Consider the following 25,634-nt stretch of genomic DNA (forward strand, 5'->3'; position numbering starts at 1 on the left):
ATTTCTCCATAATTGTCTGAAATCATGCACTACTACAAATGCATATCTAGAATCTGTACATATGTTTACCCTTAAATTTTTCCCTGTAATGCAAGCCCTAATTAAAGCAAATAATTCAGCCTGTTGTGCTGAATAAGGTGATTCAAAGGCAGCTGCTTCTATGTTTTCCCCATCTTGATTAATAATTGCATACCCAGACAATTTCTTACCCCAGGGTCCAATGGATGCACTCCCATCTACATACAATGTCATGTCAGGGTCCTCTATAGGTGCGTCTCAAGTCCTCCCGCACAGATATCTCCTCCTCGATTGTAAACAAACAGTCATGTTCCGCCTCTGACTGCTCCTCTGGGGGTGAAACAAGAAAAGATGCCGGATTAATTGCCGCACAATGCCTAAACTGAAGCTTCGGGTTATTTAATAAGTAAATTTCATATTTGTTCTGACGAGCCATTGTTAGGTGCTGAGTCTGGAGTTGCTCTAACAAGAACACCAAGCAATAGTTGAATGGCAGCCTGACACATGGGTTTCTGTTATCCAGATGGTGCAGAGCAGAGCAGGGAATTAGCATCTGCCACTGATCCGTTGTGGCGGTACAATGTAACGGTTGGCAGATTGAGGCAGATCCAGGTCATTTCTGAGGCAGGAGTCGATCGTGCCATAATGGACTTCTCAAAGTTCTTAGTACGATGGATATAAGTGCTACTGGACAGCTGTCACTGAGGCAGGTCACCGTGCTCCTTTTGGATGCTAGTACGATGGACCAGGTGGACCTCCGACTGCGGAATCGATAGGTTGAAGATGTCTGAATACTCCAGCCCGGTCTGCGCAGATCTTCAGCACTCAGCCTGGGATGTCGTCTGAGCTGGATACTTTGAGCAGGTTTACCCTTTTGAAGGGTTCTCACTCTGACATCATCTCAGAGATGGAAATCACAGGGTCGTCAGGTACTGAGGGGGCTGTGTTGCTGTATGCCTTTTCAAAGCATGCATAAAAGGCATTGTGCTCATCCAGATTCATTACCTCTTACTGTACCTGGTTTCATCTTGTAGGAAGTGATGGTGTGTAAGCTTTGCACAGCTGTCAAGTGTTCATCTGTGACTTCAGCTTAGTCCGAAATTGACCATAAGTGTTTGCAATGGCCTTCAGGAACTCGTGCCTGGATTTCTTGTGTAATGCTGAATCGTCAGTTGTAAACGTCACATACTTAGCCTTCAGCCGATTACAGATCTGGTTTATCCAGGGCTTCTGGTTGTGCAATACAGGATATTTTTGCAGGTACACACTCATCCATGCATTTCTATAGGAAGTCGTTAGCGACTGTGGCATATTCATTCAGATTCGCTGACGAATTCATGATCATGGCCCAATCCAGAAAAGCCAGTTCTGAGCTTTTCAGTCTCTGCCTAGACACAGAAAGAAAAAGGACAGCCAGGTGGTCAGATTTTCCAAAGTGTGGCTGAGGGAAGGAGCGGTAAGCGTTCCTGATGGGGGTGTAGCAGTGACATGTTGATGCTGGTTAGCTTGGTTGAAATTCCCAGAGATCTTGAGGAAGTAATTTCCTGCTTGTTGAGCATAACATGGGGGCGACAACCAGGAGACACACAAAATACAGATACTGGGATATTGAGGGGGAAAAAACAACTGCTGGAGTACTCCGCATCTGTGGAGGGAAATGGACAGCCAACCTTTCAGGTTTGGGACCTTTTTTTCAAATTTGCAGCATGATCTGAAGAAGGGAGAACCTGAAATATAATCTGTCCATTGCCCTCCACGGATAGAAACATAGAAACATAGAAATTAGGTGCAGGAGTAGGCCATTCGGCCCTTCGAGCCTGCACCGCCATTCAATATGATCATGGCTGATCATCCAACTCAGTATCCCGTACCTGCCTTCTCTCCATACCCTCTGATCCCCTTAGCCACAAGGGCCACATCTAACTCCCTCTTAAATATAGCCAATGAACTGGCCTCGACTACCCTCTGTGGCAGAGAGTTCCAGAGATTCACCACTCTCTGTGTGAAAAAGGTTCTTCTCATCTCGGTTTTAAAGGATTTCCCCCTTATCCTTAAGCTGTGACCCCTTGTCCTGGACTTCCCCAACATCGGGAGCAATCTTCCTGCATCTAGCCTGTCCAACCCCTTAAGAATTTTGTAAGTTTCTATAAGATCCCCTCAATCTCCTAAATTCTAGAGAGTATAAACCAAGTCTATCCAGTCTTTCTTCATAAGACAGTCCTGACATCCCAGGAATCAGTCTGGTGAACCTTCTCTGCACTCCCTCTATGGCAATAATGTCCTTCCTCAGATTTGGAGACCAAAACTGTACGCAATACTCCAGGTGTGGTCTCACCAAGACCCTGTACAACTGCAGTAGAACCTCCCTGCTCCTATACTCAAATCCTTTTGCTATGAAAGCTAACATACCATTCGCTTTCTTCACTGCCTGCTGCACCTGCATGCCCACTTTCAATGACTGGTGTACCATGACACCCAGGACTCGCTGCATCTCCCCTTTTCCTAGTCGGCCACCATTTAGATAATAGTCTGCTTTCCTGTTTTTGCCACCAAAATGGATAACCTCACATTTATCCACATTATACTGCATCTGCCAAACATTTGCCCACTCACCCAGCCTATCCAAGTCACCTTGCAGTCTCCTAGCATCCTCCTCACAGCTAACACTGCCCCCCAGCTTAGTGTCATCCGGATGCTGCTTGACCTGCTAAGTTCCTGCAGCAGATTATTTTATACACAATATTATGACTGACCTTTTCTGTGTAAACTACTGTGATAAGTCATTTGCCTGCCGATATGTCAGTAATACATAATTTTGTGAACACATGATCCTGCTTCAAAGTATCCCCCTAGCCTTTTTGAAATGTTAGGACAGGCTCATTATACTAACTAATGCACTTCAGTTCCTGTCTGTGTTTTGTGGACATGTGCTCAAGTGGCGAGATGATGGATCCTGTGGATGAAATCGGGTTACAGTATCAGCTCGAGGCATTTCAATGATCTAATTGTAATGTTAAATTTTTGCCCCTTTTGAAACTTTACTGTTTCAAGATATTTAAAAAATAATATGACGAGTATATACGATGTTTGATCCTTTACAGTTCCAATGTAGATGACCTCACATTTGTCTACGTTGATTTTCATTTGCTACACTTTTGTCCATTTGCTCAATCTATTATTACATCTTTACAATTTAATGCTTTCACTGATATTTGTGACAACATGACATTCCTGCTCTATTTTAGTATCATTAGCAAAGTTGGATTATATGCCTTCATGTTATGTTTTTGGTATCTTAGTTATACTGTGCACTCCATAATGTTTGGGACAAAGACCCATCATTTATTTATTTGCCTCTGTGCTCCACAGATTGAGATTTGTAATAGAAAAAAATATCATGTGGTTAAAGTGCACTGCCAGATTTTAATAAAGGCCATTTTTATACATTTTGGTTTCACCATGTAGAAATTACAGCAATGTTTACACATAGTCCCCCCCATTTCAGGGCACCATAATGTTTGGGACACAGCAATATCATGTTTAGTATTTTTTTGCTTATCCTTTGCATGCAACTACTGCTTGAAGTCTGCGATTCATGGACATCACCAGTTGTTGGGTGTCTTCTCTGGTGATGCTCTGCCAGGCCTGTATTGCAGCCATCTTTAGCTCATGCTTGTTTTGTGGGCCAGTCCCCTTCAGTTTTCTCTTCAGCATATAAAATACAATCAATGCAATACAATCAGTTTTATTCGTCACATTGCACATAAAGTGCAAGTGAAATGAATTTGTCAGCAGCGGTACAATGATATAGAACACATAAACACAATAAAAATTTAACACAAACATCCACCACAGCATTAATCACTGTGGTGGAAGGCACAGAAATTGGCCAGTCCTCCTCCATTTTCCCCCGTGGTCGAGACCTCAACCCTCCGCAGCCATCGCTGCTGGCGTCCAGATGGTAAAAGGACAAGGTAAAAGTCAAGGTAAGTCCGGGATCGGCTCTTCCCCACCGGAGACCGCGGCTTCAGGCTGGTGTAGGCTGCAGGCCGGCGGTCGAAGATTTAAAGTTCGCGCCGCAGCCAGAAGCACCGCAGACTGCAGGGCCGACAGACGAAGCTCCCCCCCAGGGATCCCCGGCGATGGTAAGTCGCCACCGCGCCCGCGGTAGAAGTTGGCCGCGGGCCGGAGGTGGAAGCTTCTTCTACTCCCCGGGTCCCCAACGTGAGACCCCGGGCTATAGACGCCGCGCCATCTGGAGCTGTGCAGACCGCGGCTTCAGGCTGCCGGCTGTCGTGGGCCAGTGAAACGGAGCGCTTCCCTCTGGCGAGCCCCAGCAAGGGCTCACCCGCTCCACGTCGAGAGTCCACACTGCGCCCGCCGCTGAAGCCCCGGGCGCGTCTCCGGGAAAGGCCGCGGCGATCCTTGTTGTTAGGCCACGGAGGAGGCGACCTGGAAAAACTCAGTGGAGTAGGCAACCGAAGCGGTTTCCCCCTCACCCCCCCCCCCACACCACCCCCGACACAAAACGCACAGAGGAACATTAAAAACATACATTAAAACATACTAAAAAAACAAAAAAAAGTAGAAAAAAATGGACACGCTGCTGACAGGGCGCCGGCTTGCAGCACCCCCACTTACTCCAGCTTGCTTACAAATGCATGCTCAATTGTGTTCAGATCTAGTGATTGACTTGGCCACTCAAGAATTTACCGTTTTTAGCTTAGAAAAACTCCTTTATTGCCTTAGCAGTATGTTTAGGATCCTTGTCTTGCTGTAGAATGAACTGCCAGCCAATGAGTTTTGAGGCATTTGTTTGAACTTGAGCAGAGGATGTGTCTATACACTTCAGAATTTATTATGCCACTACCATCAGCAGTTGTATCATCAATGAAGATAAGTGAGCCAATGCCTTCAGAAGCCATACATGCCCAGGCCATAGCACCCCCACAACCGTGTCTTCCTTGGCCTACCAATCCCTTTGCGAGTAGTAAGCTCACCAGTGCTCTCTTTTTTCTTAATGATGTTCCAAACAGTTGATTTAGGTAACCCTAAAGTTTGGCTGATGTATCCTAACAGTTTTATTCTTGTTTCTCAGTCTCATTGGCACAATAAACAGCAATAAAAGTTTCCAAAGGTGATGGAAAGACTGGAGGAAAGACTAGGTGCTGAGAGCCCACATACCTGCATTAAGGAGGCAATTAAACACACCTGAGCAATTGCAAACACCTGTGAAGCCATGTGTCCCAAACATTATGGTGCCCTGAAATGTGGGGGACTATGTATCCTCAGCTGTAATTTCTATATGGTGAAACCAAAATGTATGAAAATGTCCTTTATTAAAATCTGACAATGTGCACTTTAACCATGTGATTTTTTTCTATTACAAATCTAAAATTGTGGAGTACAGGGGCAAATAAATAAATGATGGGCGATTGTCCCAAACATCATGGAGGGCTCTGTATAATTGCTTTGAGAACTGTGGCCTTGAACATGTCGTGAAGAGGCATCTTCAGGGCTATAGGTAAGGATCTTGACTCGGCATCAATGAGTTCACAGGTCAGGATGTAATTTGAGGAAGGAAAATTTGCAAGTGATAGTCTGAATTCCTTGTCGATCTATGTAGTCCAATATGGTGATTGGGAGGGGTTTTCAAAATAGCGATGGCATTTTGTGGGTGGTATTTACGGTGGCCACAAGGCAACTGTAATGGAGGGAGTGGTGAAGGTGGTGGACCAAATGTTAATTAAGTGGGGTTACTTTATTCTGGATGGCATCTATTTTCTTTGTTTTCATTGGAGAGGCACTCGTTTAAGCAATTAGACATTGCATTGTATCCTAACATCAAGGTTCCTTTGTCAAGGGTGGAAAAAAGTTTGGGAATAACAAGTTGCAGATTGTTATTCCCTCGATGCATTCAACTTGCAGTAGGATGCATGTCTTCTGCATGCCCTTGCAACTGCAGTGTTTATATATCTATTGCACTAACTTTTGAATGAATGAATGAATCTCTTTATTGTCATTGCACATGGTACAACGAAATTTAAAAGTCAATTTCTTGTTAGTGTTGGGTATTCTGTGATTGTAATGCCATCGAATGTCAAAGGTAAGATCCAATTAAGTTTCTAGTCCTGGATATTAGTGGTTTTGTACATCTTAATTCTATTTAATGTTTTTAAAGACATTTGTATTAAAAGATCGTCCCCTACATACTTATAATACCCCTGTCCTTGACAATTTTACCTTTGAATATATGAAAACAAAACATGAATATGGATGGTTTACAGGTGAATTGTTGTTTGAAGTCGGGTCTCCGCACAAAACGTCAGTGTGAAGAAGAGTCTCGACCTGAAACATCACCAATCCATGTTCTCCCGAGATGCTGTCTGACCCGCCGAGTTACTCCAGGACTTTGTGTCCTATTGTGTTAATGACCGTTTGCAATTATTTCTTTCGACTTTATATTTTACATGTATTAACTTTAAATTACTTATTTCCTCTATTAGTTCATTGCTGGAAAATGGACTTCACAGAGGCATACTCTGATACCTGTTCAGCAGCTGGACTTGCTGCACGAGAGGGAAATGTAGAACTTTTGAAAGCATTGATTAAAAAAGGTCACAGCCTTGATATTGCAGACAACCGTGGTTGGTATCCAATCCATGAAGCTGCGTCGCACACAACCTTGAAATGCTTGAGGCTTTTACTACATAAAGGTACAGATAAGGTTTACTTCTTAAAAAACAGACAAATACAATGAGTTAAGGTAGACCATCCAAGCTTTACTTTTATGTCAGACAGGAGTGGCTGGAGATGCTACAGTCCAGAAGTATCCCGTGATACTTCTGGTTCTCCCAAAATACCACTCAAATTAACACAGAATCCTGGGGTCTTTAATACAACAAGAGTCACGTACACATAATATCAGGGGCATTAGTTAATGTCCCAAGAAGCACCAGCCAAGCCCAAATATGGAGTTTTTCACCTTTTGCTTAAAACCAAGCATTCTAAAGACATTAGCTATAGTCCCCAAGATGCAACAGTCCAGTCCTAACAATGAGCTGTTTTTCTGTGCTAGCTGGTGCCTGGTCCCGTTATCAGTTCCCCTAGCTTGGCCTCGCTTATCTGATTGAACTCTTCAACCAGAAAGCTTGTCTAAAAAAAAACAACAGGAAAGCCACAAAAATTCAGTCAAGCATCCCAGCAAGCAATGCAATAGCACTTAGCTCTTTCATTACAAAAAGGGTTAAATATGGCAGCAAACGATATAATAGCGATTAACTCTTTCAAATGACTAAGTATTTGGATTGCTTGTTTTATTGAAATGGGACCACTCCCTGTCTCATAAATACCAATCATACAAATTAGTAAAGTGCAAGTAATAATCCTTTAAAGCTTTTTGTGAACGGTTGCATATTCACAATTTTTAATGAATCCGAATTAGGAAAACGTTTTTTTGTCATCTCCAAATAAAAACTGTTGAAAACCTCATTACATAGACTTAAATTGAATCTTAATAACGCCGTATTATTAAGAGGCTCTACCTTGATATCACTCGCTTGACTCTATGTTGTTGTATGCTTTGCATTTCTTTGCTTTCTTTTTGCAATTTCTTCCATCCTCATTTTCTGATTCTTATTTTTGGCCTTGCTTTGACTGATTCTGTAGACACTTCAGCATTAATGGAAACTTGGATCATGAGCAGAAAGTTCAATCATGTCATCAGCCCTAACCATAACAATGCAGTGGCAGCTGAGCCTGTCTTTCAACCTTCATAAAGCATCTTTTTTTGTTGATTATTTTATTCCATCCTTGCAACCCTCATCTAAAATCTGTGTCGTTTATCCCATCTTTGCTTCGGATTTCTCCCATCGCTCTTCCTTGCGTCTGTACCTGATTACGTTTATCCCTGCCTCAGTTTCTCTCCTTGTGAAACTCTTCTAAAGTTATATCTTCAGACTTAACTATATTAAAAACTATCCATGCCATTTACTACTCTCATAAATAGCATATACAATAAAATCTTGTTAAATATATTCTGCCTCAATCTTTACTTATCTAGATTTCTATTTAAATTCCAGACAAAATTGAATTAAAAAAGTAACATCGTGATTTAAGAAAACTAATTTATTTTGTTCACCTTTATATTGCTCAATGTATTCTGTCTCAATCTTTACTTACCTAGGTTTCTACTTAGTTCCAGATAAAATTGAATTAAAATATAACATTGTAATTTTTAAAACCACTTATTTATTTTGTTCACCTTTATTTGCATTTTCCTCCATCCTCATAAACCCTGAATGTTTTTTTCCTCTGGCTGCCATCTGTGCATTCCATCTGCTGACTGCCACTGACAACAATACCACAGAAACCTCACCCAGCATCAAAACATTGATAGTTGTCGCATTCAATAAAGGCAGAGACAGTGCTTGCATTATTTTCATTATTTTGGAACTTCTTACTAAGACATGTACATCTCCATTTCTAACGTAAACTTTTTATTTTATCAAACTTTCCGTCACCCTTTCAAATGTTGTGTCACCTTTATACTAATTCCAAGTACTTCACAAATAGACAAGGTCCCTTATGTTGATAATGCCATAACAATGTAGGTATTTTTCAGTTTACTAATTTGCATTTGTTTCTTGCACACTGATACTTCCATTTCTGAGGTAGAACAAACCAAAAAGCAATAGTTCTCAAAATGTCAGGGTTGGGATTTTCTGGAATGCACCAACCATTTGACTGCATGAACTTGGCCTGTTTAGATGTGAAATTGGAAGATGAAGGGGGAGGAGTGGTGAATGTTTGATGTGAGACTATTAAATATATAAAAAGAAGGAGGCCACATGAGAAGGGGAGTGAGTTGGAAAGATATTTGTGGGATCTGCATCTTCAGTGGAATTAAAAATGTTTATATTATTTCCCCTAGCTTCACTGACATCAGGTGTTGAATTGAAAACTTACGAAGGAGAAACAGCTCTTCATCTTGCTGCTAAACATGGTCATTTGAAAATTGTCCAGATTCTGCTGCAGGCAGGAGCAAATCCGAATGCTGTCACTAATGAGAATGTAACACCACTTTTTTTAGGTAAGGCACCGGAAGTAAAACCTTAACCATAACTTGGCAGGGCATCGGATAGTGTCTGCCATGAATGAGACCCGTACCTTTTTTGAAACTTACAAGTTTCTTAAGTGCCAGGTGAATGTTGCAATGAGGGAAACCTGGCTTCGGGACTTGGGTGAATAGAGAATTTATTTATTATATACAATATTTCGTCTTTACCAATCAGATTTGAGGACTATGCAATTAGAAGCATTAGGCTTGAGAAGCTAATGTCTGTTAAAACACATGAATTTCATGTCAGAAAAATGAAAAAGAGGGAAAGGTAGATTGTGTTAGCAGGGGATTGATGTTTGAAACAAAGAATTGTCTTCCAAATTTCAAATGATAGCTGAAACTGGAAGGAGTGCAACATGATATGTAAAATTTAATATCTTGTGATGTATAGGTGGAGAGAGGTTGATTAGGAATAATTGGCATTTAGCCATTCTCAAGGCGACAGATAGGGTGGATATTGAGATGCGGGGTATACTAATATGCTTGGTCATTTTGAGGGCTCGAAAGTAGTGGTGTAGGGGCTCTTGAAAAGCATTAAGTCGCCAAGGTCTTACATCTATCCCACGTTATTGAGAAAGGCAAGCAAAGTAATTGCTGGGGCTTTCATGAAGATCTTTGTATCCTCTAGTGAGGTCCTGGAGGACCGGGGCATAGACGTTGTTGTTTCTTTGTTTAAAAAGGGAAACGAGGATAATCCAGGAAATTGTAGGCCGGTGAGTCTCAGATCAGTGGCAGGAAAGCTATTGGAGAGGATTCTTAGTTTCGAATTTACTCGCATTTAATGGATAATGGGCTGATTAAGGACAGTCAGCGCGGCTTTTGCTTAGCAGGTCATGTTATACTTGATTGAGTTTTTTGAGGAGGTGACAAAGGTGATTAATGAGGGTAGGGCAGTAGATATTGTCTACATATGGATGCATTAGTGATAATTTTTAAAATCTCTTCAGATTCTGGAGTAGTTCCTGAGGATTGGAGGGTAGCTAATGTAACCCCACTTTTTAAAAAGGGAGGGAGAGAGAAAACAGGGAATTACAGACCAGTTAGTCTAACATCGCTAGTGGGGAAAATGCTAGAGTCAGTTATTAAAGATGGGATAGCAGCACATTTGGAAAGTGGTGAAATCATTGGACAAAGTCAGCATGGATTTACGAAAGGTAAATCATGTCTGACGAATCTTATAGAATTTTTCGAGGATGTAACTAGTAGAGTGGATAAGGGAGAACCAGTGGATGTGTTATATCTGGACTTTCAGAATGCTTTCGACAAGGTCCCACATAAGAGATTAGTATGCAAACATAAAGCACACGGTATTGGGGGTTCAGTATTGATGTGGTAGAAAACTGGCTGGCAGACAGGAAGCAAAGAGTAGAAGTAAACTGGGCCTTTTCAGAATGGCAGGCAGTGACTAGTGGGATACCGCAAGGCTCAGTGCTGGGACCCCAGCTATTTACAATATATATTAAAGGTTCAAAGGTTCAAAGGTTGATTTATTGTCACTTACACCTAGATGTAGTGAAATTCTTTTTGCCAATGCAGCACATAAAAAAGAATACAAACATAACAATAATAAATAGCTTTAACATAAAAAAACATCCCCCCACAATGGTTCCCATTATGGGGGAAGGCACAAAGTCCAGTCCCATCCCCAATGTCCACCCATAGTCGGGCCTATTGAGGCCTCCACAGTTGCCTCTACGGAGGCCCGATGTTCCAGGCCGTCCTCGCCGGGTGATGATGTTCCGGCGTCGGGAGAGTCGGGAGAGTCCTCTCAGCGGCATGGGAACCCTAGCCAAATATTAATGATTTGGACGAGGGAATTGAATGCAACATCTCTAAGTTTGCATATGCTGGGGGGGAGTGTTAGCTGTGAGGAGGATGCTAGGAGGCTGCAAGGTGACTTGGATAGGTTGGGTGAGTGGGCAAATGCATGGCAGATGCAGTATAATGTGGATAAATGTGAGGTTATCCACTTTGGTGGCAAGAACAGGAAAGTAGACTGTTATCTGAATGGTGGCCGATTAGGAAAAAGGGAGATGCAACGACACCTGGGTGTCATGGTACACCAGTCATTGAAAGTAGGCATGCAGGTGCAGCAGGCAGTGAAGAAGGCGAATGGTATGTTAGCATTCATAGCAAAAGGATTTGAGTATAGGAACAGGGAGGTTCTACTGCAGTTGTACAGGGCCTTGGTGAGACCACACTTGGAGTATTGCGTACAATTTTGGTCTAATCTGAGGAAAGACATTCTTGCCATAGAGGGAGTACAGAGAAGGTTCACCAGACTGATTCCTGGGATGGCAGGACTTTCATATGGAAAAAAGACTGGATAGACTCTGCTTGTACTCGCTAGAATTTAGAAGATTGAGGGGGGATCTTAGAGAAACTTACAAAATTCTTAAGGGGTTGGACAGGCTAGATGCAGGAAGATTGTTCCCGATGTTGGGGAAGTCCAGAACAAGGGGTCACAGTTTAAGGATAAGGGGGAAGTCTTTTAGGACCGAGATGAGAACATTTTTTTTCACACAAAGAGTGGTGAATCTGTGGATTTCTCTGCCACAGAAAGTAGTTGAGCCAGTTCATTGGCTATATTTAAGAAGGAGTTAGAAGTGGCCCTTGTGGCTAAAGGGATCAGGGGGTATGGAGAGAAGGCAGGTACAGGATACTGAGTTGGATGATCAGCCATGATCATATTGAATGGCGGTGCAGGCTCGAAGGGCTGAATGGCCTACTCCTGCACCTATTTTCTATGTTTCTACATGGATTTTAGTAAGGCATTTGACAAAGTTACATGTGGAGGCTGATCAAGATGATTATGATGTATGGGGTCCGCACTGACTGGATAGTTTGGTTTCAGAACTGGCTTCCCCTTGGTGGAAGGGTGTCATATTAGCTGGAAGTATGTGACCTATTTTGATCATTATTCAGTGCTGGGACCTCTGTGGTTATCAATGATCAGTTATTGATATGGGCATAGAAATGGCAAATGGAGTTTAAACCTAGCAAAGTGAGGTGTTGCACTATTTGAGCTTGATTTGACGGGTAAAGTATACAGTTAAAGGCAAGACCCTTAACAACATTGATGTATAGAGGGATCATGGGGTCCATAGCTCACTGAAAGTGACACTAACACAAATATAGTGGTAAAGAAGACATATGGTATGCTTAGCTTCAATCGTCGAGGCATTGAGTATAAAGGGCCTGTCCCACTTGGGCGTCATTTGCACGTAATTTACGCAACATCATTTACGTGGCACGACGTGCGCATTACGCGCACGTGGTGCGCATTACGCACGCATGGTTTGTGGTGATGTAGTCAGTGACGCACGGTTGCGCGCGGCGCCCCAGGATTTTGGGATTACAAAATCTTTGCTCGCCATTTGCGTGACGCGCAAATGACCCCCAAGTGGGACAGGCCCTTTAGAGTTATGGACCTGTCCCACTTATGCAATTTAGTTTTTTCGGCGACTGCCGGCACCTGCCATAGTCGCAGCAGGTTGCTGAAATTTTTCAACATGTTGAAAATCCAGCGGCGACCAGAAAAATATATGACTCTTTGGGCGACTACTCACGACCGTCACCTTGTGACATTGTATATAAAATATACCATTTCTTGAATCTTCGTCAACCCTGTTAGCTTTGGAGTTGCAAACAGAAAAAAAGATGGTCTTTTACTACCATGGAGATTGGCTGCAAATTATTTTTCTTTCTAAATTATACAGCCAGACCACAGTACTTTGAATATTAATCAGAGAAATGTGTAAGAATAGTCATTTAGTCATAGCCCTAAGATCAAGGAGCCAAACATTCCTCCAAATCATTCCTAACCATTTACCCGTCGAAGTCCCTATTAAATGTCATAATTGTTTGCACCTCTACCACGTTTTAATTTAAAAAAATTATTATTAGTATTATTATTTAGAGATACAGTGTGGAAACCAGCTCTTCAGCCCACTGACCAGCGATCCCCGCACATTAACACTATCTACACTATCCAGGGTCAATTTGACACTTATACCAAGCCAATCTACCTACAAACCTGTACGTCTTTGGAGTGTGGGAGGAAACCGAAGATCTCAGAGAAAACCCACACGGTCACGGAGAGAATGTACAAACTCCGTACAGACAGCACACCTAGTCAGGATCGAACCCGGGCCTCCGGCGCTGTTAGGCAGCAACTCTGCCACTGTGCCACCGTGCTGTCTTCTGGTGGTGCATTCCATATAAACACCACCTGTGTGGAAAAATATACCCCTTGGTCCCTTTTAAATATTTCTCTGCTCGCCTTAACCTATGCCCTCCAGTTTTAGACTCCTCTACCCTGGGTAAAAGACTGGTTATTCACGATATCTATGCCACTCATAAATTTAATAAACCTCTAAATTCACTCCTAAGCATCCTACACTCCAGAGTAAAAGAACCCAACCTATCTGCCTTTGTCTTATAACTCACACTTTCTAGATCTGGTAATATCCTTTCAAATCTTTTCTGTGTTCTTTCCTGTTCAATGACGTCCTTCCTACTGCTGGGCAACTAGAATTGAACGGTTCTCCAAATGTGGCCCTATCAACGCTTGTGCAACTGTCCTTCGTTAGTCAACAAGCAATCTCCTTTTTTTGGATTGGTCATTTCATAAGAACTTGTACTGCACAGGATAAGCACCAGAGAATGAAAAAGGACATTTTGAAACAACCAAAGTAGCTAATTGGGTTTCAGCTCAATTATGCAACATAATTTATTGTAAATAATGATTGCTACATAATTATGGGGAAATAGCTTTAAACAATATATTTATGGCATAAAATAATGATTGGAAGGAAGTACGATAAATAGTTTACAGATACACAATTAACTTATATTAGGAAATATATAATTTTAATGTTTCCGTTTAATTCCTTGCAAAAATGGATAATTTAAAATGCATTTATTTATCTATATACATTGATGTGGCTACAATCTTGTATATTACTATACTGTGTAATGCTGGGGAAAGGTTTGACTGTTTGTTTTGACCTCATAATTGCAGCGGCAGAGAAGGGCCACATAGCTATTGTAAGAACACTATTAAAGAATGAAGCAAGGATTAATGGAGCCCATTCTGCATGTTTATGGAGTCTTGTGCACCAGGCTGCTTATCAGGTACCGTAACATTCATGAAGACACCTTGGTGGGCATGGACGAGTTGGGCAAGAAAATAGTTTCTGCACTAATTTTAAATTTGATTGCAGTTCAGTCCTGAATTGAAGTAGACTCTTGGGCCTTATACTAGTAGATTATTTGATCTAAACATAAGCACTATCGTTATGACTGAGGCTAATGGGATACTTGATCCTTGTGGTAGCTCTGGGGGTGATGGCTGCACAGCTCTCAATGATAGACTATTTATTGCACTGTGGAGGGTTGCTATGCCTTTGAGTCTTTGACATTTCCACCTTGGAAAACGGTTCTGACTGTCCACACTATCTAAGCTTCTTATAACAATATATTTCTATCAGCTCTCTCATCAACCGTTGTTGATGTAACCAATCCAAGTTTCTCCAGTCTTTCCTTATAGCCCACTAATCCGGGCAGCAGTCCGGTAGATCTCTTTGTGCCCCCTCAAGTCTCCACATCCTTCCTGTAATGGGTTAACCAGAACTGTATACAGAACTCCAAATGCAGGCTCACCAATGTCCTATAAAGCTGCAACCTGACTTCCTGACTTATACTCAAAACCTCTACTGATGAAGGCAAGCATATCATATGCCTTCTTTACCACTCTTATCAACTTGAGTTGCCACTTTTTGCGAGCCATAGACTTAGACCCCATGCTACATTTGTACGTCAATGTTCTTAAGGATCTCACCATTAACACTTTACGTTCCCCTTGCATTCACTCTCCCAAAGTGCAACATTTCACATTTGCTTGGATTAAACTCTATTTGTCATTTCAACGCCCATTTCTGTAGCTGATCTTTATCCCACTGAATACTTATAGACAGCCTTCCTCGCTGCTCACACCTCCACTTTTGGTGTTGTCTGCAAACCTACTACCAACCCTTCTACATGTACATCCAATTCATTTATATATGTCACAAACAACAGAGGTTCCAGGACATATTGCTGCAGTGGTCCAGCCAGACTAACAACCCTTCCACCGCAACCCTCTGCTTTCTATGAGTAGGTCAGTTTTGAATCTAAAAGACCAAGTCACTGTGGATCTCATGCATCACAATCTTCTAGATCTGCCTACCGTGAGGGTATTTATCAAATCCCTGCACTCCTTATTGGCCTGAAAGAGGGCATTCAAATAGGTTTTCCTCATTCTTAGTGGATTTAGAGCTTCTTGGTGCCAACTCTCCAATATATTGGTATGGGTACTGGTTTATTATTGCCATATGTACCGAGATACAGTGGATAAACTGGTATGCTATACAGTCAAATCATACCATACATGAGCATAGTCGATTCACAAGTACAGGTGCACAACCTTTTATCCGAAAGCCTTGGGACCAGACACTTTTCGTAATTCAGAATTTGTCGGTCTTCGGAATGGAAATTTTTTAGCGTAGATTTTAATGGCTGGCTCAGTGGTAGAGTGCTCGGCTCATATCTGCAAGGTCGCGAGTTTGCGCCTTGATCCCGGCAGTTACTCGGTCGCGAGTTTGAGTCTTCAATGTCGTTTTTTCTTGCAGAATAAATGTTTGTATGAAATGCAGTGTAGGAGAAGTGTACTGACTGTGTGGGCAGAACTTTGGAAGTGATTGCCCACCAGTCTAAAAAGCCGCTGTGTCTCCCTGTCCCTGGTATAGCAGGGGGCGATCAAACAGCACAATACCCCCCTCCCCCTCCAACTCCAGAGGAATCCGCTCCCCGATGGGCCGCTACCAAAGATCATAGAGGAGCTCCTCTATGATCTTTGGCCGCTACAGCGACAAGTGGCAGTTTGCCCACAGCCCGAGCTGCGCCCCCTCATCCGCCACCCCAAGAACAAGACGTACCTTGCACACCATCAGCTTCTGCCCCTACGTGTTCCTCTGGAGTTGGAGCGGGGCTGGGCTGGAGTTGCTGCTGGCTGTGGGTCTCTGGGATCTCCGTGCTTGCAGTGGGCCTGGGGGTCGGTGGGCGGCGGTGGGAGCTGTGGACCTACGGACGTACCTCCGTGGAGCTAGCCAGCTTCGGAGCGTGGAGAGTTGCGGGGGCGAGCTGCTGCGACCCGACTCCGGTGGATGGTGACACCGGGAGCTCGCGGGTCTCCGGTGGGAGACCGCTTTGCGGGGCATCGGCAGCGGCGACTTCTCCCGCCCGAATTACGGGGTTGAGAGTGACCTGGAGGGGGGGGGGGGGCTTGCAACGCCCGGCGTGGCTGTAAATTGCCGCGGACTTGCTAGCGCCCGCCGGGGGCTCCAACATCAAGACCGGGGCAGGGCCCTACATCTCCCGGCGTGGCTTTGAGTGGCCGCTCCCCGATGGGCCCCTACGACGCCCCGAGCTGCGCCCCGTCATCCGCAACCCAGGTTCCTCTGTAGTTGGAGTGGGGCTGGGCTGGGCTGCTGTTGGCTGTGGGTCTCTGGGATCTCCGTGCTTGCGGTGGGCCTGGTGGTCGGTGTCCAATTGGTCCTGGCACGGTCCTGCTGCAATCGCCGACGTGAAGACAGTGCAAAGCCCCCGCGCCGGTGCAATGGGCGGGGAGCTGGAGAGGGGAGGGAAGGGGTCACATACATGGCCGGGAAGCAGAGGGGGTGTAGGTGGGGTGAAACTGAAGCGAGCGACAATCTGCTGCTGCCTGCCCCGCTGAGTTAAAAAGTTCCCACGCAAGACTCACGAAACACTGTATATCGTGAGTCTACCGTGGGAACTTTTTAATTCAGCGGGCAGGCAGCAGCATATTGTCAATTATTAACCCTCCCGCGCAATATACCCTCATCTTCTCTTTTATGAATGGGGATTTAGTTCCCCTTTCTTCGAGGACCGACCGGAGGTTCCGCTGTCACCTCTGCGGGCCGCCCTCGGTGAACGTTTTCAAGGACCTTTCTTCAAGGACCGAAAAAATGGCCGCTATTCGGAGGTTTTCGTTATTTGGATCTTCGGATAAAAGGTTGTGCACCTGTACAACATATGGTGCAAAGGGAAAATATCAAAATGTAGAGTAAGGTGTTACAGCGTTCTTCTGAACCTGGATCTCGCAGCTTTCAGGCTCGTACCTTCTTCCCAATGGCAAGAGTGAAATGAGAGTGTGGCCAGGGTGGTGTGGGTCTTTTTGTGGCAACTCCTGTCGATCCCTTATTGTTGGCATTCTGTGTTTTATATTAGAGAGATTGGTAGAGTAGGTAATGATGTGATGTGGGCAGTTTTGTATTCTCTCACTCTAATTATGGCAAATGCTGATGCCTGATTTGAGGAGGGCACTGATCGCGTACCTGTCTGATGAAACAGGATAATTGGTTATGTGTTTTCATATTATATTGGACAAGTTGTAGCAATAACTTGTTTAAAGTCTTTGAATTATATTTTGCAGGGACACTTGGATGTGTTGAAGTTCCTACTCGAAAAAGGGGCTGATAAAGAATCCAAGGATGATTATGGAATTACACCATTGTTTCTTGCTGCTCAGTATGGAAAAGTGGAAAGTTTAAGAACCCTTATACAACATGGTAATTGTTCTTTAAAAAAAAAATGCTATGTTAGAATGAAGTGATAAGTTCTGGTTACTTTTAAATGAGCTAGTTTCTATTCATTACCACTAAATAGGGGTATCCTGTTGAGATTACTGCACCTTAATCTTTGATTTTGGTTCTGCTGCTTGAAATTTGAGTAGCATAATAAGTTAGCAAGATATTTCATTTCTGTGAGCAATTATTGTATGTAGTAATGGTTGGTAACGTGAAAACAATCTCTTGTCAGTTCTGCAATCTCTAATGAATAGATTTCTGAACATACTTTAGGAGTGCCATAGCTATTTGCTTGATCATGTAGGCTCTTTGTAATTCTCCCAAAAATACTTCATTGCTTGAAGTGCTTTGAGATATTTCTCTTCTTATAGTGCTCTGGAAATATACTTTATGAATGTTATTTGGATTAGCTGCGGGTCAGTACAGCAGTTATCAGCACTTGTCACCACACATGTGAACATTGCACTGTTTCTCACTCTCACTCTGACTATGGCATAAACCGAGGGCTCTTTCACTTTCAATATAAATACAGTGAGCTTGTAACTTGAAATATGTTGGAGGGAATTGTGTGTTTAACCTGATTTGGAAAGCACACAAAGGCAATCTAGTAGAAACTTTTGGTGAGTTTTTGAAACTGGTTTATTCAAGGCCTTCACAGTATACACGGGGAAACACTCTGTTGATGAGGAAGTTGAGGATCCAGTTGCAAAAGGATGAGCAGAAACCCAGCTCCCTGAGCTTGGTAACAAGTTGAGCACCAAAGTGTAATCTTTGAACAATAGCCTGATGTATGTGTTTTATTGTCCCAAGTGCAGAGAGGCGAGCCAGCAAGATCACTTCCTCCGTTGATCTATTATGGCAGTAGGCAGATTGTAATGGGTTCAGGTTCTTGCTTCGGTAGGAGCTGATAGGCGCCATAACCAACCTCTCAAAGCACCTGATCACCACGGATGTTAGTGTTACAAGTCGATAGTCATTGGGGCATTTCATCTTATTCTTATTGGGCATATTGATGCCCTTTTAAAGCAAGTGAGAGCCTCATATCTCACTAATGCAATGTTGAATATGTCTGTAAAAACTCCAGCCAATTGGTCTGCGCAGGTTTTGAGAACACAACCAGGTACACCTTCGCGTCCAGACATTTTTACTCACCGGGTCCGCTCACTGTGATTCCGATACCAGCTGGGGCAAAGATGCCCAGAGAAGACACATTAGTGTTCTCCTTATTGAAGCGTATGCAGAACGCATTGCACTTGTCCGGAAGTGATGCCTTGTTAATGATGGCATGCAAGCCTTACCACTGCTGCCGAACCATCATGCTTCCCCAGTATGTAAGCTCTTGTGTTTAACATATTACAATGTTGTCCAATTTTCTTATTTCCAGAATTTCCTACATCAGCAAAAATATGTTTTCTTGATCAAACAGGATATGAGGGAAATGGAAATATGTTTTTTGGTGTCTTTTCAAGATATAAATGAAGGATGTAGAGTACTCCGGAACATTTCCTCTGTATCCCCAGACTAATTTTTTGAGGCTGTGACAAGTAAAATGGATGAAGGGGTGCCAGTGGATGTAGTGTATCTAGACTTTCACAAAACCTTTGATAAGGTCCCGAACGGGAGACTGGTGACTAAAATTAGAGCACATGGTATTGGGAGTAGGGTGTTGACATGGATAGAAAATTGGTTGGTAGACCGGAAGCAAAGAGTAGGAGTGAACAGGTCCTTTTCAGAATGGCAGGCAGTGGCGAGTGGAGTGCCGCAAGGCTCGGTGTTGGGGCCACAACTGTTTACCATATATATTAATGATTTGGAAGAGGGAATTAGGAGCAACACTAACAAGTTTGCGGATGACAAAGCTGGGTGGCAGTGTGAGCTGTGAAGAGGATGTTAGGAGGTTGCAGGGTCACCTGGACAGGTTGAGTGAGTGGGCAGATGCGTGGCAGATGCAGTATAATATAGATAAATGTGAGGTTATCCACTTTGGCGGCAAAAACAAGGGGACAGATTATTATCTCAATGGGGTTAGGTTAGGTATGGGGGGGGGCGGTACAGCGAGACCTGGGCATCCTTGTACACCGGTCACTGAAAGTTGGCTTACAGGTACAGCAGGCAGTGAAGAAAGCTAATGGAATGTTGGCCTTCATAACAAGAGGATTTCAGTATAGGAGTAAAGAGGTTCTTCTGCAGTTGTATAGGGCTCTGGTGAGACCACATCTGGAGTATTGTGTACAGTGTTTGTCCTAATTTGAGGAAGGACATCCTTGTGATTGAGGCAGTGCAGCGTAGGTTCATGAGATTGATCCCTGGGATGGCAGGACTGTCATATGAGGAAAGATTGAAAAGACTAGGTTTGTATTCACTGGAGTTTAGAAGGATGAGGGGGTATCTTATAGAAACATATAAAATTATAAAAGGACTGGACAAACTAGATGCAGGAAAAATGTTCCCAATGTTGGGCGAGTCCAGAACCAGGGGCCACAGTCTTAGAATATGGGGGAAGTCATTTAAGACTGTGGTGAGAAAAAACTTTTTCACCCTGAGAGTTGTGAATTTATGGAATTCCCTGCCACAGAGGGCAGTGGAGGCCAAGTCACTGGATGGATTTAAGAGAGAGTTATATAGAGCTCTAGGGGCTAGTGGAGTCAAGGGATATGGGGGGAAGGCAGGCACGGGTTATTGATAGGGGACGGTCAGCCGTGATCACAATGAATGGCGGTGCTGGCACGAAGGGCCGAATGGCCTCCTGCACCTATTTTCTGTTTCTATGTATCTGTGTGATTACATGATACTAGATCATGTCTGTCTGAAGAAGGGTCTCGACCCGAACCTCACCCATTCCTTAACCAGTACTCCGTCCACACGTTTATATTAACTATTTCCCCCACATGTGTAATATTAACTTCTTCCCCCCCTTTAAGTTCTCTGACGTCCATATCACCAGCAACTTAACCTGGTCCCTTCACACTGATGCAGTGATCAGGAAAGGTATCTTTTCAGATGCCTAAAGCATATTTACTTTCTAGCAGGGCTGAGAAGATTCAGCATGTCACAAGGATTCTCTTGAACTTCTACAGATCCGCTATGGTCATATTCTGATGGGATGTATCTCCGCCAAATGTGGCAACCGCTCTGCTCTTGGAAATCTGAACCTTCTTGTCACTTTATTCCATCAAGTCCATCTTCTTGGAGTGTTTCAGCTGGAATTATGAAGGATGTATGTTATCCTGGCCAGTCCCTTTTATATTCCCTCAGTTTTCTGGAAGAAGGTACTGGAGTTTGAAAGCTCAGACATCTAGACTTAAGAACTGGTCACTTTTTTAACACCCATTCGTGCAGGTGCTGCCACATACTGTTAACACTCCCGCATTCGATTATTCCCTTATTGTTCTTTAATTATTTTGTGCCACTTATTTTGCACAACAATGTAACATCATTCCAGAATGTTCATTGATACTAATGTTTGACTTTTGTTTCTCCTTTTGGTATCACATATGCTAGTAACTGGAAATTGTTGCAAATCAATGACATTTTGGAAATTTAACATTTTGCATCCACTAGCTTCCATTGCCATTTTCTCTATGGCAGCCTCGCCTACAGTATGTCTGTCCTTTTTGTCTTTTTTGTTATTTTTAGTGTGTTTATAAAAGTATGTGTTAATGTTTTCTGGTTTGTTTTATGTGGGCGGGCGGGTCGGGGGAAACTTTTTTTCAATCTCTTACCTTGCCGGAGATGCGATTGTTTTCCGGATCTTATCTCTGGTCGCTCTGCGGCCTAACTGTGGAGCTGGAAGCCTTGCTCGGGACTGACTTTGAGCCTCACCACGGGGCATGGACATACCATCGGAGCTGATTCCTTGCCTGGGATCGACGCTCCAACCGCGCCTGCGGACTTTAACATCAAGGATCTCGCAGTCTCGGGTTGAGACAGGTTCACCCACTTAGAAGCTGTCGGGACAGAAGACGTGTTTACACTGAGCGGCGGACTGGCTTGCGATGCGAATAGGGCTGTTGAGCCAAAACCAAAAAGGCCTAAGGCAGGCAACGCCATTGTAGTGGGAGACTCCATTGTGAGAGGTACGGACAGGGATTTCTGCGGCAACAGACGGGATGCGAGGATGGTGTGCTGCCTACCTGGTGCCAGGATCCAGGATGTCACGGGCAGTGTGCAGAAAATCCTCAAGGGCGAAGGTGAACATCCGGAAGTGGTAGTGCATGTCAGCACAAACTATGTCAGAAAGTTTGTCAGAATATTCTGCAGCATGACTTTAGAGAGCTCGGAAAAATGCTGAAAAGCAGGACCTCCTGGGTTGTTATCTCCGGTTTGCTTCCAGTTCCTCGTGCTGGCGAGAGCAGGAACAGGGAGATACGGGACCTGAACGTGTGGCTGAGGAACTGGTGCACGGGGCAGGGATTTAGATTCTTAGATCACTGGGATCTGTTTTGGGGTAAGGGGGAACTGTACAAAAGGGACGGATTGCATCTTAACAGGTGTGGGACCAGCATGCTGGCAGCCAGGTTTGCCACTGCTACACGAGCGGTTTTAAACTGAATAAGGGGGGTGGGGTGTCGAATGGGATAGTGGAGGATGGAGTTAAAGGGAAAGGGTTTCTTAAATGTGTGAGCGTAGAGACAGAGGGGTGTAAAATGAGGGTAGAAGCAATAGGTAGCAAGGTGAAAAGTAAAAGTGGCAGGCAGACAAATCCAGGGCAAAAATCAAAAAGGGCCACTTTTCAGCATAATAGTATAAGGGGTAAGAGTGTTGTAAAAACAAGCCTGAAGGCTTTGTGTCTCAATGCAAGGAGCATTCGTAATAAGGTGGATGAGTTGAATGTGCAGATAGCTATTAATGACTATGATATAGTTGGGATCACAGAGACATCGCTCCAGGGTGACCAAGGCTGGGAGCTGAACATCCAGGGATATTCAATATTCAGGAGGGATAGACAGAAAGGGAAAGGAGGTGGGGTAGCATTGCTGGTTAGAGAGCAGATTAACGCAATAGAAAGGAAGGACATTAGCTTGGAGGATGTGGAATCGATATGGGTAGAGCTGCGAAACACTAAGGGGCAGAAAACGCTAGTGGGAGTTGTGTACAGGCCACCTAACAGTAGTAGTGGAGTTGGGGATGGCATCAAACAGGAAATTAGAAATGCGTGCAACAAAGGTAAAACAGTTATAATGGGTGACTTCAATCTACATATAGATTGGGTGAATCAAATTGGCAGGGGTGCTGAGGAAGAGGATTTCTTGGAATGTATGTGGGATAGTTTTCTAAACCAACATGTAGAGGAACCAATGAGAGAGCAGGCTATTCTAGACTGGGTATTGAGTAATGAGGAAGGGTTAGTTAGCAGTCTTGTGCGTGGCCCCTTGGGCAAGAGTGACCATAATATGGTTGAGTTCTTCATTAGGATGGAGAGTGACATCGTTAATTCAGAAACAAGGGTCCTGAACTTAATGAAAGGTAACTTTGAGGGTATGAGACGTGAATTGGCCAAGATAGACTGGCGATTGATTCTTAATGGATTGACGGTGGATATGCAATGGAAGGCATTTAAAGACTGCATGGATGAACTACAACATTTGTTCATCCCAGTTTGGCAAAAGAATAAATCAGGGAAGGTAGTGCATCCGTGGATAACAAGGGAAATCAGGGATAGTATCAAAACAAAAGATGAAGCGTACAAATTAGCCAGAAAAAGCAGCCTACCAGAGGACTGGGAGAAATTCAGAGACCAGCAGAGGAGGACAAAGGGCTTAATTAGGAAAGGGAAAATAGATTATGAAATAAAACTGGCAGGGTACATAAAAACTGACTGCAAAAGCTTTTATAGATATGTGAAGAGAAAAAGATTAGTTAAAACAAATGTAGGTCCCTTGCAGTCAGAAACGGGTGAATTGATCATGGGGAACAAGGACATGGCAGACCAATTGAATAACTACTTTGGTTCTGTCTTCACTAAGGAAGACATAAATAATCTGCTGGAAATAGCAGGGGACCGGGGTTCAAATGAGATGGAGGAACTGAGTGAAATCCAGGTTAGCCGGGATGTGGTGTTAGGTAAATTGAATGGATTAAAGGCCGATAAATCCCCAGGGCGGGATAGGCTGCATCCCAGAGTACTTAAGGAAGTAGCCCCAGAAATAGTGGATGCATTAGTGATAATTTTTCAAAACTCTTTAGATTCTGGAGTAGTTCCTGAGGATTGGAGGGTAGCTAATGTAACACCACTTTTTAAAAAGGGAGGGAGAGAGAAAACGGGGAATTACAGACCAGTTAGTCTAACGTCGGTAGTGGGGAAACTGCTAGAATCAGTTATTAAAGATGGGATAGCAGCACATTTGGAAAGTGGTGAAATCATTGGACAAAGTCAGCATGGATTTATGAAGGGTAAATCATGTCTGACGAATCTTATAGAATTTTTCGAGGATGTAACTAGTAGAGTGGATAAGGGCGAACCAGTGGATGTGTTATATCTGGACTTTCAGAAGGCTTTCGACAAGGTCCCACATAAGAGATTAGTATACAAACTTAAAGCACACGGTATTGGGGGTTCAGTATTGATGTGGATACAGAACTGGCTGGCAGACAGGAAGCAAAGAGTAGGAGTAAACGGGTCCTTTTCACAATGGCAGGCAGTGACTAGTGGGGTACCGCAAGGGTCAGTTCTAGGACCCCAGCTATTTACGATATATATTAATGATTTGGACGAGGGAATTGAATGCAACATCTCCAAGTTTGCGGATGACACGAAGCTGGGGGGCAGTGTTAGCTGTGAGGAGGATGCTAGGAGGCTGCAAGGTGACTTGGATAGGCTGGGTGAGTGGGCAAATGCATGGCAGATGCAGTATAATGTGGATAAATGTGAGGTTATCCACTTTGGTGGCAAAAACAGGAAAGTAGATTATTATCTGAATGGTGGCCGATTAGGAAAGGGGGAGATGCAACGAGACCTGGGTGCCATGGTACACCAGTCATTAAAAGTAGGCATGCAGGTGCAGCAGGCAGTGAAGAAGGCGAATGGTATGTTAGCATTCATAGCAAGGCGCAGACGGCGGCGGAGCTGGGGGGAGGCGGAGCGCGGTCGGGCTCGGGCGGCCGATAGGGCGAAGATCTCGGGGCGGCGGCGGCGGAGGCGGAGGCTGAGGATCGGGTGGGGAAGGGGAACGATGTCGGTCGCGGCACCGGAGAGAGAGAGAAGCCGCAGGATCGGGTGGGGAAGGGGAACGATGTCGGTCGCGGCCACCGGAGAGAGAGAAGCCGCAGCATCGGGGCCGGCAAGTGGGGGAAGCTAAGTGAGCGGCAGCTACTATCCGGACGGGTAGTATATACCGCGTCAGACGGAGGGAGAGGGGGCCGTTGAAGCGCTGTTCTCGGGGGGGGGGGGGGAAGGGAGGAGAATAACCGGGCAGAAAGTTTGACGCCCGCCGTCACTTTAGGGCGAAGAAACACAGACTATTATCTAAATGGTGGCCGACTAGGAAAAGGGGAGATGCAGCGAGACCTGGGTGTCATGGTACACCAGTCATTGAAAGTGGGCATGCAGGTGCAGCAGGCAGTGAAGAAAGCGAATGGTATGTTAGCTTTCATAGCAAAAGGATTTGAGTACAGGAGCAGGGAGGTTCTACTGCAGTTGTACAGGGTCTTGGTGAGACCACACCTGGAGTATTGCGTACAGTTTTGGTCTCCAAATCTGAGGAAGGACATTATTGCCATAGAGGGAGTGCAGAGGAGGTTCACCAGACTGATTCCTGGGATGTCAGGACTGTCTTATGAAGAAAGACTGGATAGACTTGGTTTATACTCTCTAGAATTTAGGAGCTTGAGAGGGGATCTTATAGAAA

General features: G+C 44.0%; 1 protein-coding gene across 3 annotated transcripts in view; it reads left to right on the forward strand.

Moving 5' to 3' along the window:
* The window catches only part of asb3 (ankyrin repeat and SOCS box containing 3), a 79,236-nt gene that overhangs the window by 6,888 nt on the left and 46,714 nt on the right, over positions 1-25,634 (forward strand). For all 3 annotated transcript variants that reach the window (XM_033025237.1, XM_033025240.1, XM_033025239.1), the window contains exons 2-5: positions 6,525-6,734; positions 8,951-9,109; positions 14,163-14,275; positions 17,634-17,769. In XM_033025237.1, coding sequence (XP_032881128.1) covers positions 6,525-6,734; positions 8,951-9,109; positions 14,163-14,275; positions 17,634-17,769 — 618 coding nt within the window. The remainder of the gene's footprint in view (positions 1-6,524; positions 6,735-8,950; positions 9,110-14,162; positions 14,276-17,633; positions 17,770-25,634) is intronic.

Source organism: Amblyraja radiata, chromosome 8, assembly GCF_010909765.2.
Source record: "Amblyraja radiata isolate CabotCenter1 chromosome 8, sAmbRad1.1.pri, whole genome shotgun sequence".
Classification (NCBI taxonomy): Eukaryota; Metazoa; Chordata; class Chondrichthyes; order Rajiformes; family Rajidae; genus Amblyraja; species Amblyraja radiata.